General features: G+C 37.8%; 1 protein-coding gene across 6 annotated transcripts in view; it reads left to right on the top strand.

Annotated features, from left to right (window-relative positions):
- Positions 1-11,513, top strand: part of LOC126298513 (uncharacterized) — a 350,018-nt gene extending 338,505 nt beyond the window's left edge. For all 6 annotated transcript variants that reach the window (XM_049989865.1, XM_049989864.1, XM_049989868.1 and 3 more), the window contains one exon: positions 10,420-11,513. In XM_049989865.1, the coding sequence (XP_049845822.1) occupies positions 10,420-10,552 (133 nt within the window). In that variant the 3' untranslated portion in view covers positions 10,553-11,513. The remainder of the gene's footprint in view (positions 1-10,419) is intronic.
- The last annotated feature ends 1,104 nt before the right edge of the window (positions 11,514-12,617 follow it).

Genomic DNA, 12,617 nt, shown 5'->3' with positions numbered 1-12,617 from the left:
ACTTCATCATCATCATCATCATCATCATCATCATCATCTTTTTCTTCTTCTTCTTCTTCTTCTTCTCCCCTCTGGTTCCCACTCCAGTATCAATTTTGGTATTCTGGCTTCCTCCATTTGCCGTACATGCCCGTACCGCTGTAATTTCTTCCTATCCATTGCGTCATATATTCTTTCTTTTATTTCCATTATCCTTATTATTTTGGTGTTCCTTATTTTCTCTATCCTGGAGAGTCTTGCCAATCTTCTCCAGAAGTCCATCTCTAGAGCTTGTATTTTTTTAATGTGCTTCAGGTTAATTGTCTAGGTCTCCGTTTCATACAGAACCACACTCTATTAGAGATTTGTATATTAATTTTTTAGTTCTGTTCATTACATTCCTGCGCCATAAGACTGAGTTAAGCATCCCGATGACCTTCCGTCCACTAATAATTCTTTTATTGATTTCTGACTCTGATTTTCCCTCAATTTCTAAAATTAGTTTACAAGTTTTATAATTTAAGCTGCAACCAACCACAAGTATTGTTTAAACAAGCTCATTTAAATCAAACCATTACTGGTTTTGGATTTATTACAAATCCATCTTCAGATGGCTCTTACAGACCTAATTGTTTTCCTGCTGGAGTCTTGTGTTGTGCTTGTTACTGGATTGGTGCACTAAGAATAACAAGAAGTTTTTAGTTCACAATTTGATAAAGTTATGAGAGATTTATTCTTTTTTCCTTTTAGAGTAACATTAAAAATCATTTCATGAAAGTTATTAAAACATGAAATGTGGTGAAAACCTATGTGGTGCATATTTCTGTGTGGTGCATTCATCCTGTATTTCTCATGTATTTTAAAGTTAACACATTTTTACACATGCACTTTGTGAATGCTTTTTAATTCACTGCTATAACACCCACAGTTTTTATGTTTTGAGGCAGCACACATGCTCAACATTTGCAAATTGTGGCCCAGGTTCCCGTGAGTAACAAAAACAATAGTTCAAAGATCTTACAGAAGTAAAGATGTTAAGTTATGGATTCTGTGTAGTCTGTATAGACAAAGTAAAATACGCCTGTGCTGGAGTGATAAAATTGATTTAAAGATCAAAAGAGAAGTAAAATCATATACAACAAATTTCAATATGACATTATATTTAATGGCTGAGATTACACTAATAAATATTATATAAATAGTGAAAGTATTGTATGTGTGAGCTATCTGATGTATGTTACATTGTGACCAGACCAAGTATTTGTGCACTGGATAGAAGCAACATTGAACCTGGGCGTTAGATGACCAAATATGTGTGCAGTACAAAAATACAATAAGATACGTTTCTTGTTACCATGATAAAACTGAGCTTGAACATTGAATATGAAATTATAGTCTGTATTATAAATACGCTGTACTGTTTTATGTATCAGACTGAGAGTATCATATAATTGTGAATTTTACATTAAAGGTAAAGCTAGTTTATATTGTGTTCACACAAAATGGATAACAAATTCAAATTAAACAGCAATGAAGATGTACTATGGCAGTACTATGGTGGTTTAAAAGATGAGAAGAGCCCTCAGAAATTATTCAGGAATATGGTGTTGGATGACTGTTTGCTCATTCAAAATTAGACCAGGAAATGTGTTCTGACAAGGGTGTGCTGAAAGATGATGCCTTTGAATTTTTTTATGTGAAAGATCTCACAGTTTTTTAAATGAAACAAATGTTACTAACATTCTACATCTTTATTCTTCATGTCTTCATATTTGCAGCCCTCTGCCACTAGGGTCTCCAAATTGTGGCATATAACGTGGCAATATATAACATAACAATGTAGATTCAGGAGAAATGGCATGCAGTAACTAAATTTTGAATTTGAAGAATTTGTCCACATGTGAAGCTCCCTCTCTTTTAGCATGACAGTTCCAGATCAGACATTGGTACTGCGACATTTGCAACAATTGGATGCCTTGGGTTCGCTGTCATCAGTCACCCTCCACACAGTCCCAACTTGGCCCCATCATATTTTCATTCACTTCCAGAACTTAAGGAACACCTTCGTGGACTTCACTTTGCTAGTGCTGAAGTGATGCAACAGAGGCGAGGTTGTGACTCTGTCAACAAAGTCAAACATTCTACAGTGATGATATCAAAAAACTGGTCTCTTGTTGGGAGGCGTGTGTTCATTACAGGAGTAACTGTTGAGAAAGAAATACAAGGAGCATTCAGTAAGTAATGCTACACATTTTTTCTTGGCCAATTTCATTTGAAAAATGTAATATTTGTTGTTGAACATAGTGGGATATTCTTGCTTCCGCCACTATAGTTTCATGAAATTCCGATAGGTAGCGGCACTCTATGTAACCTGCGAAATGACATCTGTAATGGAGGTGCATTTCAAGCAGGGAACTGTCATTTAGTTTCTTTTTGTGGAAAACCAGAGCATTGCAGGTATTCATAAGCACATATCTATGGAGACTGGGCAGCAAACAAAAGCATGGTGAGTCATTGGGTGTGGTGTTTGTCATCATTGCAATAAGGTCACCCAAACCTGTCCAATCTTCCTCTTGCCAGCTAGCCACACACAGCAGTGACTCCTGCGTGTCGGAATGTGCAGCACTCTCATTTGAGGTGATCAACAGATCACAAACAAACATCTTGCTGCCCAACTGGACATCGCTGTTCGCAGTGCTGCAGATCAGAGAGCAGTTCACAATACTTTATTGCACTGTTCTTCCTCATCTACCCTATAGCCTGGATCGCACACTTTACGACTTTCACCTGTTTGGCCCATTCAAGGCTGCAGTCAACAGAAAGCAGTACATGGATGATAGGGATGTTACTCATGCAACAGGACGACGTCTCTGACGTTGACCAGTAGAGTTTTACCATACAGGCCCTCCCAGTAAGGTTGAGGAAGGCCTTTGCATTGAATGAAGATGATTTTGAAAAATAAGGTTTTGTAGCCAAAAGCGTAGGGAATAATATAGTGTACTGGAATTCTGATAAAACTACCTGTTTTCAGGAAAAAAAGTGTTGCATCACGTATTGAATGTCTCTCATATGTGGAAAAGAGAGATGTACATTATTACTAATGTTTATGTATTTAAAAAGCATTAAGCATTTCCACATTAAAAATTTGATGGCATCACTTTCCAGCATACCCTCTGTGTGTGGATCTCAATCTCCTCTAGAAGAGTCATTGTGCCAGTCTTATCCATAAGATGTAAAATCTATGTGGTGTTTTCTGTAATATCTGTTGTATAATTAATTTCTGTAACATGGGTGGCAAAAGCTGATTTGCTTAAGTCATTCAATCATAGGTGATCGAGGTTAAGCCTTCCTTCATTATTTCTACCTGTTTGGCAAATGTAGAATTTGGCATAGGTATTACAGTTAAGTTTATAAATTCCTGATCCTCTTTGGAGGATACAAATGTATGGAAGTACACTACTGGCCATTAAAATTGCTACACCAAGAAGAAATGCAGATGAGCAATGGGTATTCATTGGACAAATATATTGTACTAGAACTGACATGTGATTACACTTTCACACAATTTGGGTGCATAGATCCTGAGAAATCAGTACCCAGAACAACCACCTCTGGCCGTAATAACGGCCTTGATACGCCTGGGCACTGAATAAAACAGAGCTAGGATGGCGTGTACAGGTACAGCTGCCCATGTAGCTTCAAAACGATACCACAGTTCATAAAGAGTAGTGACTGGAGTATTGTGACGAGCCAGTTGCTCGGCCACCATTGACCAGCCGTTTTCAGTTGGTGAGAGATCTGGAAAATGTGCTGGCCAGGGCAGCAGTTGAACATTTTCTGTATCCAGAAAGGCCTGTACAGGACCTGCACATGCGGTCGTGAATTATCCTGCTGAAATGTAGGGTTTTGCAGGGATTGAATGAAGATTAGAGCCACGAGTCATAACACAACTGAAATGTAACGTCCACTTTTCAAAGTGTCATCAGTGTGAACAAGAGGTGACCAAGCCATGTAACCAATGGCACCCCATACCATCACAGCTGGTGACACGCCAGTATGGCGATGACGAATACACGCTTTCAATGTGCATTCACCGTGATGTCGCCAAACATGGATGTGACCGTCATGATGCTGTAAACAGAACCTGGATTCATCCAAAAAAATGATGTTTTGCCATTCGTGCACCCAGGCTCGTTTTTGAGTATTCCATCGCAGGCGCTCCTGTCTGTGATGCAGCATCAAGGGTAACCACAGCCATGATCTCCGAGCTGATAGTCCATGCTGCTGAAAACATCATCGAACTGTTCGTGCAGATGGTTGTTGTCTTGCAAACGTCCTCATCTGTTGACTCAGGGATGGAGACGTGGCTGCATCATCCGTTAGATGGTCGTGCAGATGGTGCAGATGGTTGTTGTCTTGCAAACGTCCTCATCTGTTGACTCAGGGATGGAGACGTGGCTGCATCATCCGTTACAGCCATGCGGATAAGGTGCCTGTTATCTTGACTGCTAGTGATAAGAGGCTGTTGGGGTCCAGCACGGTGTTCCGTATTACCCTCCTGAACCCATCGATTCCATATTCTGCTAACAGCCTGTGGATCTTGACCAACGCAAGCAGCAATGTCGCGATACGATAAAGCGCAATCGTGATAGGCTACAATCCAACGTTTATCAAATTCAGAAACATGATGGTACGCATTTCTGCTCCTCACACGAGGCATCACAATGACGTTTCACCAGGCAACGCCGGTCAACTGCTATTTGTGTACGAGAAATCAGTTGGATACTTTCCTCATGTCAGCACGTTGTAGGTGTCGCCACCGGCGCCAACCTTGTGTGAATGCTCTGAAAGCTGATCATTTGCATATCACAGCATCTTCTTCCTGTCGGTTAAATTTCATGGCTGTAGCACGTCATCTTCGTCTTGTAGCAATTTTAATGGCCAGTCCTGTATGTGTATTACTCTTTGTTAAAAGTTTTATTATTGGCTTAAAAGCTGATTTTGACATTCTTCTTTTCGAATAGGTTGGAAATTTTTATGAAAGTTGGCCTCTATTTGGTATGGCTGCATACTGTGTTGATTTGGTGTCCTTCACAGTTTCTGTAGATGTTGTGTATTGCAGAGACAAATTGTTAGCAATTTAGCTTTTAGTTTTAGAGAGCTTATCTATTATTTGAAACCTAATATCCATTATTGTGAGCAACTGATTTAATTGTGCTGATTTGTTTTTGCTTTTCTATTGGGCCGAGGGGGATTTTATGCATAGATGAAAGACATGATATGAATTTAACCATGTTATAATCTACTGATGGTAACATCTGTGGTTGTTAGCTTTCAAAATAATTCAGTGATATTTGTTATTTTTGTTGGATACTTTAAGGTTAAGGAAGTTAATGCTGTTGTATTTCGTGTTCAACATTGAATTCGATGTTGTTACGTAATTTTAGCTCAGGTCTTCAGCTAAGACGTCAACTTCACTGCTGTTGCCATCAAACAGTATGACAGTCATCTATGTATCTCTTGCAGTAAATTATTTTACTGTTTATTAGATTAGTGGATGAGTTTGCTCAAGACGGTTAATGTAAATATCACTTCAGACTGCTCTCCATTGCAAGTCCATCATTTTGTTTAAAGCCTTTATTATTAAAAATTAAATAATTATGGGACACTGTAAGTATGAGAATCTGTATTAACTCATGTTTTTCAGGTAGGGTAACAATATCTAACGAGGCAGTATTTGGATGTTGTTAAGTTCTGTGAGGTTAGTTGTGTTTTTAATTGTATAATTGTTTTCAAAATTGCTGTAAGTGCTTAGAAGATCATTCAGTTTTCTGCTTATTCTGTATGCTGGGCTGTTTATTGAGTTTACTACTGGCCGTATGTAGCAGTTTTCTTATGTTGTGAACAGAGTTTCAATGCAGCTAGGTTGATGGTTATGCAGTCCTGAATTTCATATTTATTGAAGAGGAATTTGCAGCTCTTAAGTAGTTTATGGAGCTTACCTTGGAATTTGCTGTGGGTCTGATTCTAGTTGTGTGGGAAAAAAAAAAAAAAAAAAAAAAAAAAAAAAAAAAAAAAAAAAAAATTGTTGAAGGCATGGTTTTAACCATGAGTTTTATGGCTTTATATGGCTAACGTTTTTCTTGGCATTGTCACATGCAAGTTTTTTTATCTTCTAATAGGTCTTTTGTGCTCTTACTACTGAGTTTTGGAGCAACCTTATGTTTGAGACCTCTGCTTAAAAAGTCAAGTTCATTAGAATTGAAAGGGATACCTGTTGTAGAATATATGCTGTTGCTGCTAATCAGCATTTGTTTGAGGTTTATATGTGTATAATTCAAGGACAGACACCAACTTCTTCTTATGCCTACATGAGATTTTTCTGTTGCTCTTTTCTAAGAAGAGTGCATACGATGGGGTATGTAAGTGAGCGATGGAGGTGAGGGGTTATTTCTTAACTGCAAATACAGATTGTACATAGATTAATTTAGCTTTTCTTTCTTTTTATACCATAACTTTACGATGGGGTATGTAAGTGAGCGATGGAGGTGAGGGGTTATTTCTTAACTGCAAATACAGATTGTACATAGATTAATTTAGCTTTTCTTTCTTTTTATACCATAACTTGATTTTAGTTTTTAACCAAATAGTTTCACATTTTGCTTTTACTACTGTAGCTACTTTAATGTTTCTGTGAAGGTCAAAAAGAAAAAAAATCTCTCATAAACAAAGAGCTTATCTTAATGCACTAAATCAGTAACAGTAGAAAACAAGGTGCCAGAAGGAAAGGAAGTAAGTCTATGATACGTGAAGCATTTGTAATAAATTCGAAACCATTAATGATATGATTTATCCCTTTGATGGGGGCGTATTTTGTAGCAACCCAGCAAAGATAATTTTTTTGCTGTCCTATTATAATTGTGATCAACTAAATGTATATAATTTTTGATCATTTTATTTTGTGATTTAGGATCAAAAACAGTGGTGGTACATAAATCATCATGGCATCTCCATGAGGTATTAAAACTGTGGTGGTAAATGGATTACCCACTCCCCTTTTGTTAGCTATTGTGTGTTGCAATTGCATGGAAAATAAATAATGAACAGTGTTTTCTATTCTTTATTTTTTGTTTTCTTTTACTTTATTTAAAAAATATTTGTTATCCATATTAAAGTTTACTTGCCACAATGTGAAAAAAAACCCTAGAAACTGTATCATGCAATAAAGGTATGAACTGATACATGTCACAATAATGTACACTATGTGATCAGAAGTATCTAGACACCTGGCTGAAAATCACTTACAAATTCATGGCGCCCTCCATCGGTAATGCTGGAATTCAGTATGGTGTAGGCCCACCCTTAACCTTTATGACAGCTTCCTCTCTCGCAAGCATACGTTCAATCAGATGCTGGAAGATTTCTTGGGAAATGGCAGCCCATTCTTCATGGAGTGCTGCACTGAGGAGAGGTATTGATGTCCTTCAGTGAGACACGAAGTCGGCATTCCAAAACATCCCAAAGGCATTTTGTAGGATTTAGGTCAGGACTCTGTGCAGACCAGTCCATTACAGGGATGTTATTGTCATGTAACCACTCTGCCACAGGCTGTGCATTATGAACAGGTGCTTGATTGTGTTGAAAGATGGAATCGCCATTCCCAAATTGCTCTTAAATAGTGTGAAGCAAGAAGGTGCTTAAAACATCAATGTTGGCCTGTGCTGTGATCGTGCTACGCAAAACAACAAGGTGTGCAAGCCCTCTCCAAGAAAAACACGACCCCACCATAACACCACATCTTCCGAATTTTACTGTTGGCACAACACATGCTGGCAGATGACGTTCTACAAGCATTCACTGTACCCACACCCTGCCATTGGATCACCACATTGTGTACTGTGATTCGTCACTCTAGACAATGTTTTTCCATTGTCCAATCGTCCATTGTTTACAGTCTTTACACCAAGCGAGGCATCATTTAGCATTTACTGGCACGATGTGTGGCCTATGAGCAGCCGCTCGACCATGAAATCCAAGTTTTCTCACCTCCCGCCTAACTGTCATGGTACTTGCAGTGAATCCTGATGCAGTTTGGAATTCCTGTGTGATAGATGTCTGTCTATTACACATTACGACCCTCTTCAACTGTCAGTGGTCTCTGTCGGTCAACAGACAAGATCTGCATGTATGCTTTTGTGCTGTACATGTCCCTTCACGTTTCCACTTCACTATCACATCGGAAACAGTGGACGTAGAGATGTTTAGGACACGTACAGACGTATGACACAAGTGACACCCAATCACCTGACCACGTTTGAAGTCCGTGAGTTCCACGGAGTGCCACATTCTGCTCTCTCACGATGTCCAATGACTACTGTGGCCACTGATATGGAGCGCCTGGCAGTAGGTGGCAGCACAAGGCACCTAATATGAAAAACATATGTTGTTGGTGGTGTTGGCATACTTTTGATCACATAATGAATATTGCAGAAGTGAAGGAATGTGCCCCGACAACAGTAGTGATCCCACGACAATCAGAAACTGATTGTTGTAGCAGTTTTTGTATACCTAGTGCAATGTATTACCATAAGATGTCAGGCATAGACAGAGGTGGTGAGACCTATTCCCAAAAGCTTTGGGATACCCATAAGTTGGTGGTAAGTATGCTTCCCAAGGCCCACAAATGACAGATTAATTTTGTGGTAAATATATTTCGCATGCCCATACCAGAAACTACTTTGGTGGTAACCATACTTCCCAAGAACCATTAAAACACAGTTGTTTGGTAGGATATATACTTCCCACAGCCCTGAAGGCTATATTTCACAACAAATAGAAACTACTGTTCATGCAGCAGACTGCCACTAGATGCCAGGAGCATATAGAAGCAGTAACAAACATTCCATTAAACACTCTAAAGAAATACATTTTGTGGGAAGTATATCCATCAGGGTGTGCAAAAGGGTTAAGTAAACTTTTTTAAACCATGAAACTTCCTGGCAGATTAAAACTGTGTGCCCGACCGAGACTCGAACTCGGGACCTTTGCCTTTCGCGGGCAAGTGCTCTACCAACTGAGCTACCGAAGCACGACTCACGCCCGGTACTCACAGCTTTACTTCTGCCAGTACCTCGTCTCCTACCTTCCAAACTTTACAGAAGCTCTCCTGCAAACCTTGCAGAACTAGCACTCCTGAAAGAAAGGATATTGCGGAGACATGGCTTAGCCACAGCCTGGGGGATGTTTCCAGAATGAGATGTTTAAAACCATATTTGGAGCTGGTTTACTGCTCAAATTATAAACCATATAATTGTACTACAGCCACAGTTCTCAATATGTCAACTTTTGATGAGATAACATACAAATTGGCTGACTCGTGCCATGTCACTATGATATATTGTGCAGGTGTCCCATGGAATATATAACTAACACTTCTAAAGCATCGATTCAGGTTAAGGTCGTTCTTTTTTTTCCCCCCATTTGGTTTAACTGTGACATAAATTAGTATTACTCTTTTGCGTTGTAAATTTCTGTAGCTGTTGTTTAAAATGAAGTAAAAATACATACACATTCATACCTTTACAGCACACATTGAGCTCTAATCAAACACATAAGATGGTTTATTTCAAATAATTTTATTACCTGACAGCATATGAGGTATTTTGTGTCAACTCATTTCAGGGTTATAAATTATTATTTGTGACAAAATGAGTTGTCAAGGTCATATACCCTCCTTATTAATTTTTTATTGTTTCCATAAATCTCTCCCGGGGGGGGGGGGGGGGGGGGGGGGGGGGGTCTACTTTAGTCTTCCTGCCCTGGTGTACTGAGTTAGTGCTGTGACTCTTATAATCTTGATGGCGATGCAAGCCCAGTTCCTTCCTTTTCCAAAGAACTCTGATAAGCTGTGGTTCTTCCACTGGCATTGCTGCACACCTAATGATGTATGATGTTAGCAACATGCACCATTGAAAAGGAACAATTAGATCTATTCATTGCACACAATACAGGAATTAGAAGCACATCATCTCCTAACCTACACTAAAATTTTGTTATAATTGACTAACCTGAAAGGAATTCAGAAAATATTGTTCTTGCAGTCGTGACACTGGGTTGTTACCTGGTTCATCCTGCCTGATAGAGAGTTTTCAGGGTTTTCTCAAGTTGTTTCAGGCAGTAATTTGGAAGTACATCTTTTTGTGTGTGTGTGTGTGTGTGTGTGTGTGTGTGTGTGTGTGTGTGTGTGTCATTTTGCCCCCAGTTTCGTGATAAACATTTCAAAAATCCATAATTCTAGGAAATGTGCCAACATTAAAACATTAATAAATTATTTTGATTCACCATTTATTTTCTTCAAAGCATTTTATGTCATACTGACATCAAAGAAATCTGTCTTGCATAGATCATAACTTTTCTTACGAGAATCTTTTTTGCTTACAGGTTTGACTATGGCGATAAGTTCTGGGCTGTGAAATGTAAATCATTCACGTGCTCTTGCGGTGCAGAAAATTGTAAATATTCTGAATCTACTTTCAGGAAAACATTGAATTTATCAGGTGCATCAGAACAGTGACTGCCAAACAAGTTTTTTTCAGTGAGGCCTAGTGATTGACTTCAGTGGAACATTACAGTGTAAAGCAGCGTTTAGTGACAAAATGTGAAATTTTTTCACCAGAGGACATGTTAAATAGGCCAATACACTCTTTCTGCATTGTTGTAGGCATGTGAACTGATGTTACGTGAAGAAAATAGTTATTCTGTGGTTAGAAATAAAAGTTTCCAAACTGTTTGTTGAAAGTTTATATGGTCCATGATTTTGTATTTATCGTACAGAATTTTCTACAGATATCTTTTAAGTGTTGTGTAAAGTGATGTTGACTGTAACATGTATAAGTGTTTAGTCCAGTTGCTTAAACCAGGGTAGATAATCTCAATGAATTTGTGTTTAAAGTTACTACAAATGAATGTCTGAAGGTCCAATTTGAATAGAACCCAAAAAAGTTACGCAATACCTGTCAAATGAAACTTTGTATTATTGTAAAACCTGTAAGGTGTTGATCTCCTTGTGCTCAGTGTGCTAATTCACATCACACAAAGTGCAATTTTGCCTTATTTCTTTTTTATCTTTGTTAAAATGTTAGGTTACCGTACCGTTATAAAATTTTGTATTTATATTTATCTCCTTAAGTTCTATTTCACAGATTTGGTTTCTTGAATGTGTTCCGATGGCATTTGTGATGCTAAACAAGTATCTTTAAGTAATCAGTTGCTTTAAATGTAAATTTGAACAGATTGATCATGATGTTGTACATACATTTGGTTAATTGTGATTTTTTTTTTTTTGATTGCTTGTAAATTAATTATGCCTATTCATGTTGTCATGATGAATTTTGAAACAGCTGTTTTTTTATTGCAGTGCTGCTGGAAATTGGTCTATTTTATTCATTATTACAATGTTATTTAAATAACATAATTTATTTGAAATGATGAACTAAAATATTCTGTTGTGATAATAGATCACCTTTTCCTTTGCAGTTTTGTATGAAGTGTAACCCACTCTCCTTTTTCCATTTAGTTTGCCTGTGGTAATATCTTACAAAATTGTTGCATAACAGCTATTTTATGTTCGTTTCTCAGTATAAAAAAATGTTGGTTTTCGTGGATATAACTTGCAACTGGTACAGAAGAGAACTGAAGCATTTGATATGTGGTACTACAGAAGAATGTTAAAAATTGGGTGGACTAATAAGGTAACGAGTGAGGAGGTTCTCCACAGAATTGGCGAGGAAAGAAATATATGGACAACACTGACAAGAAAAAGGGACAGGATGACAGGTCATCTGTTAAGGCATTAGGGAATAACTTCCATGATACTAGAGGGAGCTGTAGATGGTAAAAACTTTGGAGGAAGATAGAGATTGGAATAAAAACAGCAAATAACTGAGGATGTAGGTTCCAGTTGCTACTCCGAGATGAAAAGGTTGGCACAGGAGAGGAATTCATAGTGGGATGCATCAAACCAGTCAAATGATGTATGACAAAAACCAAACTTGCAAAAGGTCTTTGATAATTACAACCATATTTATTATTTAGTAAGCTCAGTGTAGTATTTAAGGTCATAATTCACCATTAAATTTCGTTCTCTCTCTCTCTCTCTCTCTCTCTCTCTCTCTCTCTCTCTCTCTCTCTCTCTCTCTCTCTTTTTCTTCCCTCAAAGAATGGCATTTTTGAGAGACGGAAGATGATATTCCAGCATTTGTATAACAGCCCACCAATTATAAAACTAGTGTTATACTTTCTTCTAGACAAATTTCCTACTAAATGACAGATATATTACTGTTAGGTCCCAACATTATAAATGTAGCAAATGAAATATCACTTTATTTTTGTTTTTGTTTAATGAATCCACCGCCATTTCACTGTATTGTTCTTTGTTTAAATTACAACCCTGGTTTTGGCCTTTTATGCCATTTTTGTGTAAGTGAGTTTATGTCATTAACATATATTGGATTAGTCACTTGAAAATGGCAAGAAGACTGAAACCTGGGCCATAATTAAATAAACAATAATACAGTCAAACATTAGAGTGTTCACTTAAAAATTATGGTATGACTGTTGCTTAGCAACATCAAAAACTG

This window comes from Schistocerca gregaria, chromosome X, assembly GCF_023897955.1.
Source record: "Schistocerca gregaria isolate iqSchGreg1 chromosome X, iqSchGreg1.2, whole genome shotgun sequence".
Taxonomy (NCBI): domain Eukaryota; kingdom Metazoa; phylum Arthropoda; class Insecta; order Orthoptera; family Acrididae; genus Schistocerca; species Schistocerca gregaria.
The sequence above is the reverse complement of the archived record's forward strand: the minus strand, read 5'-3'. Positions and strand labels throughout refer to the sequence as shown.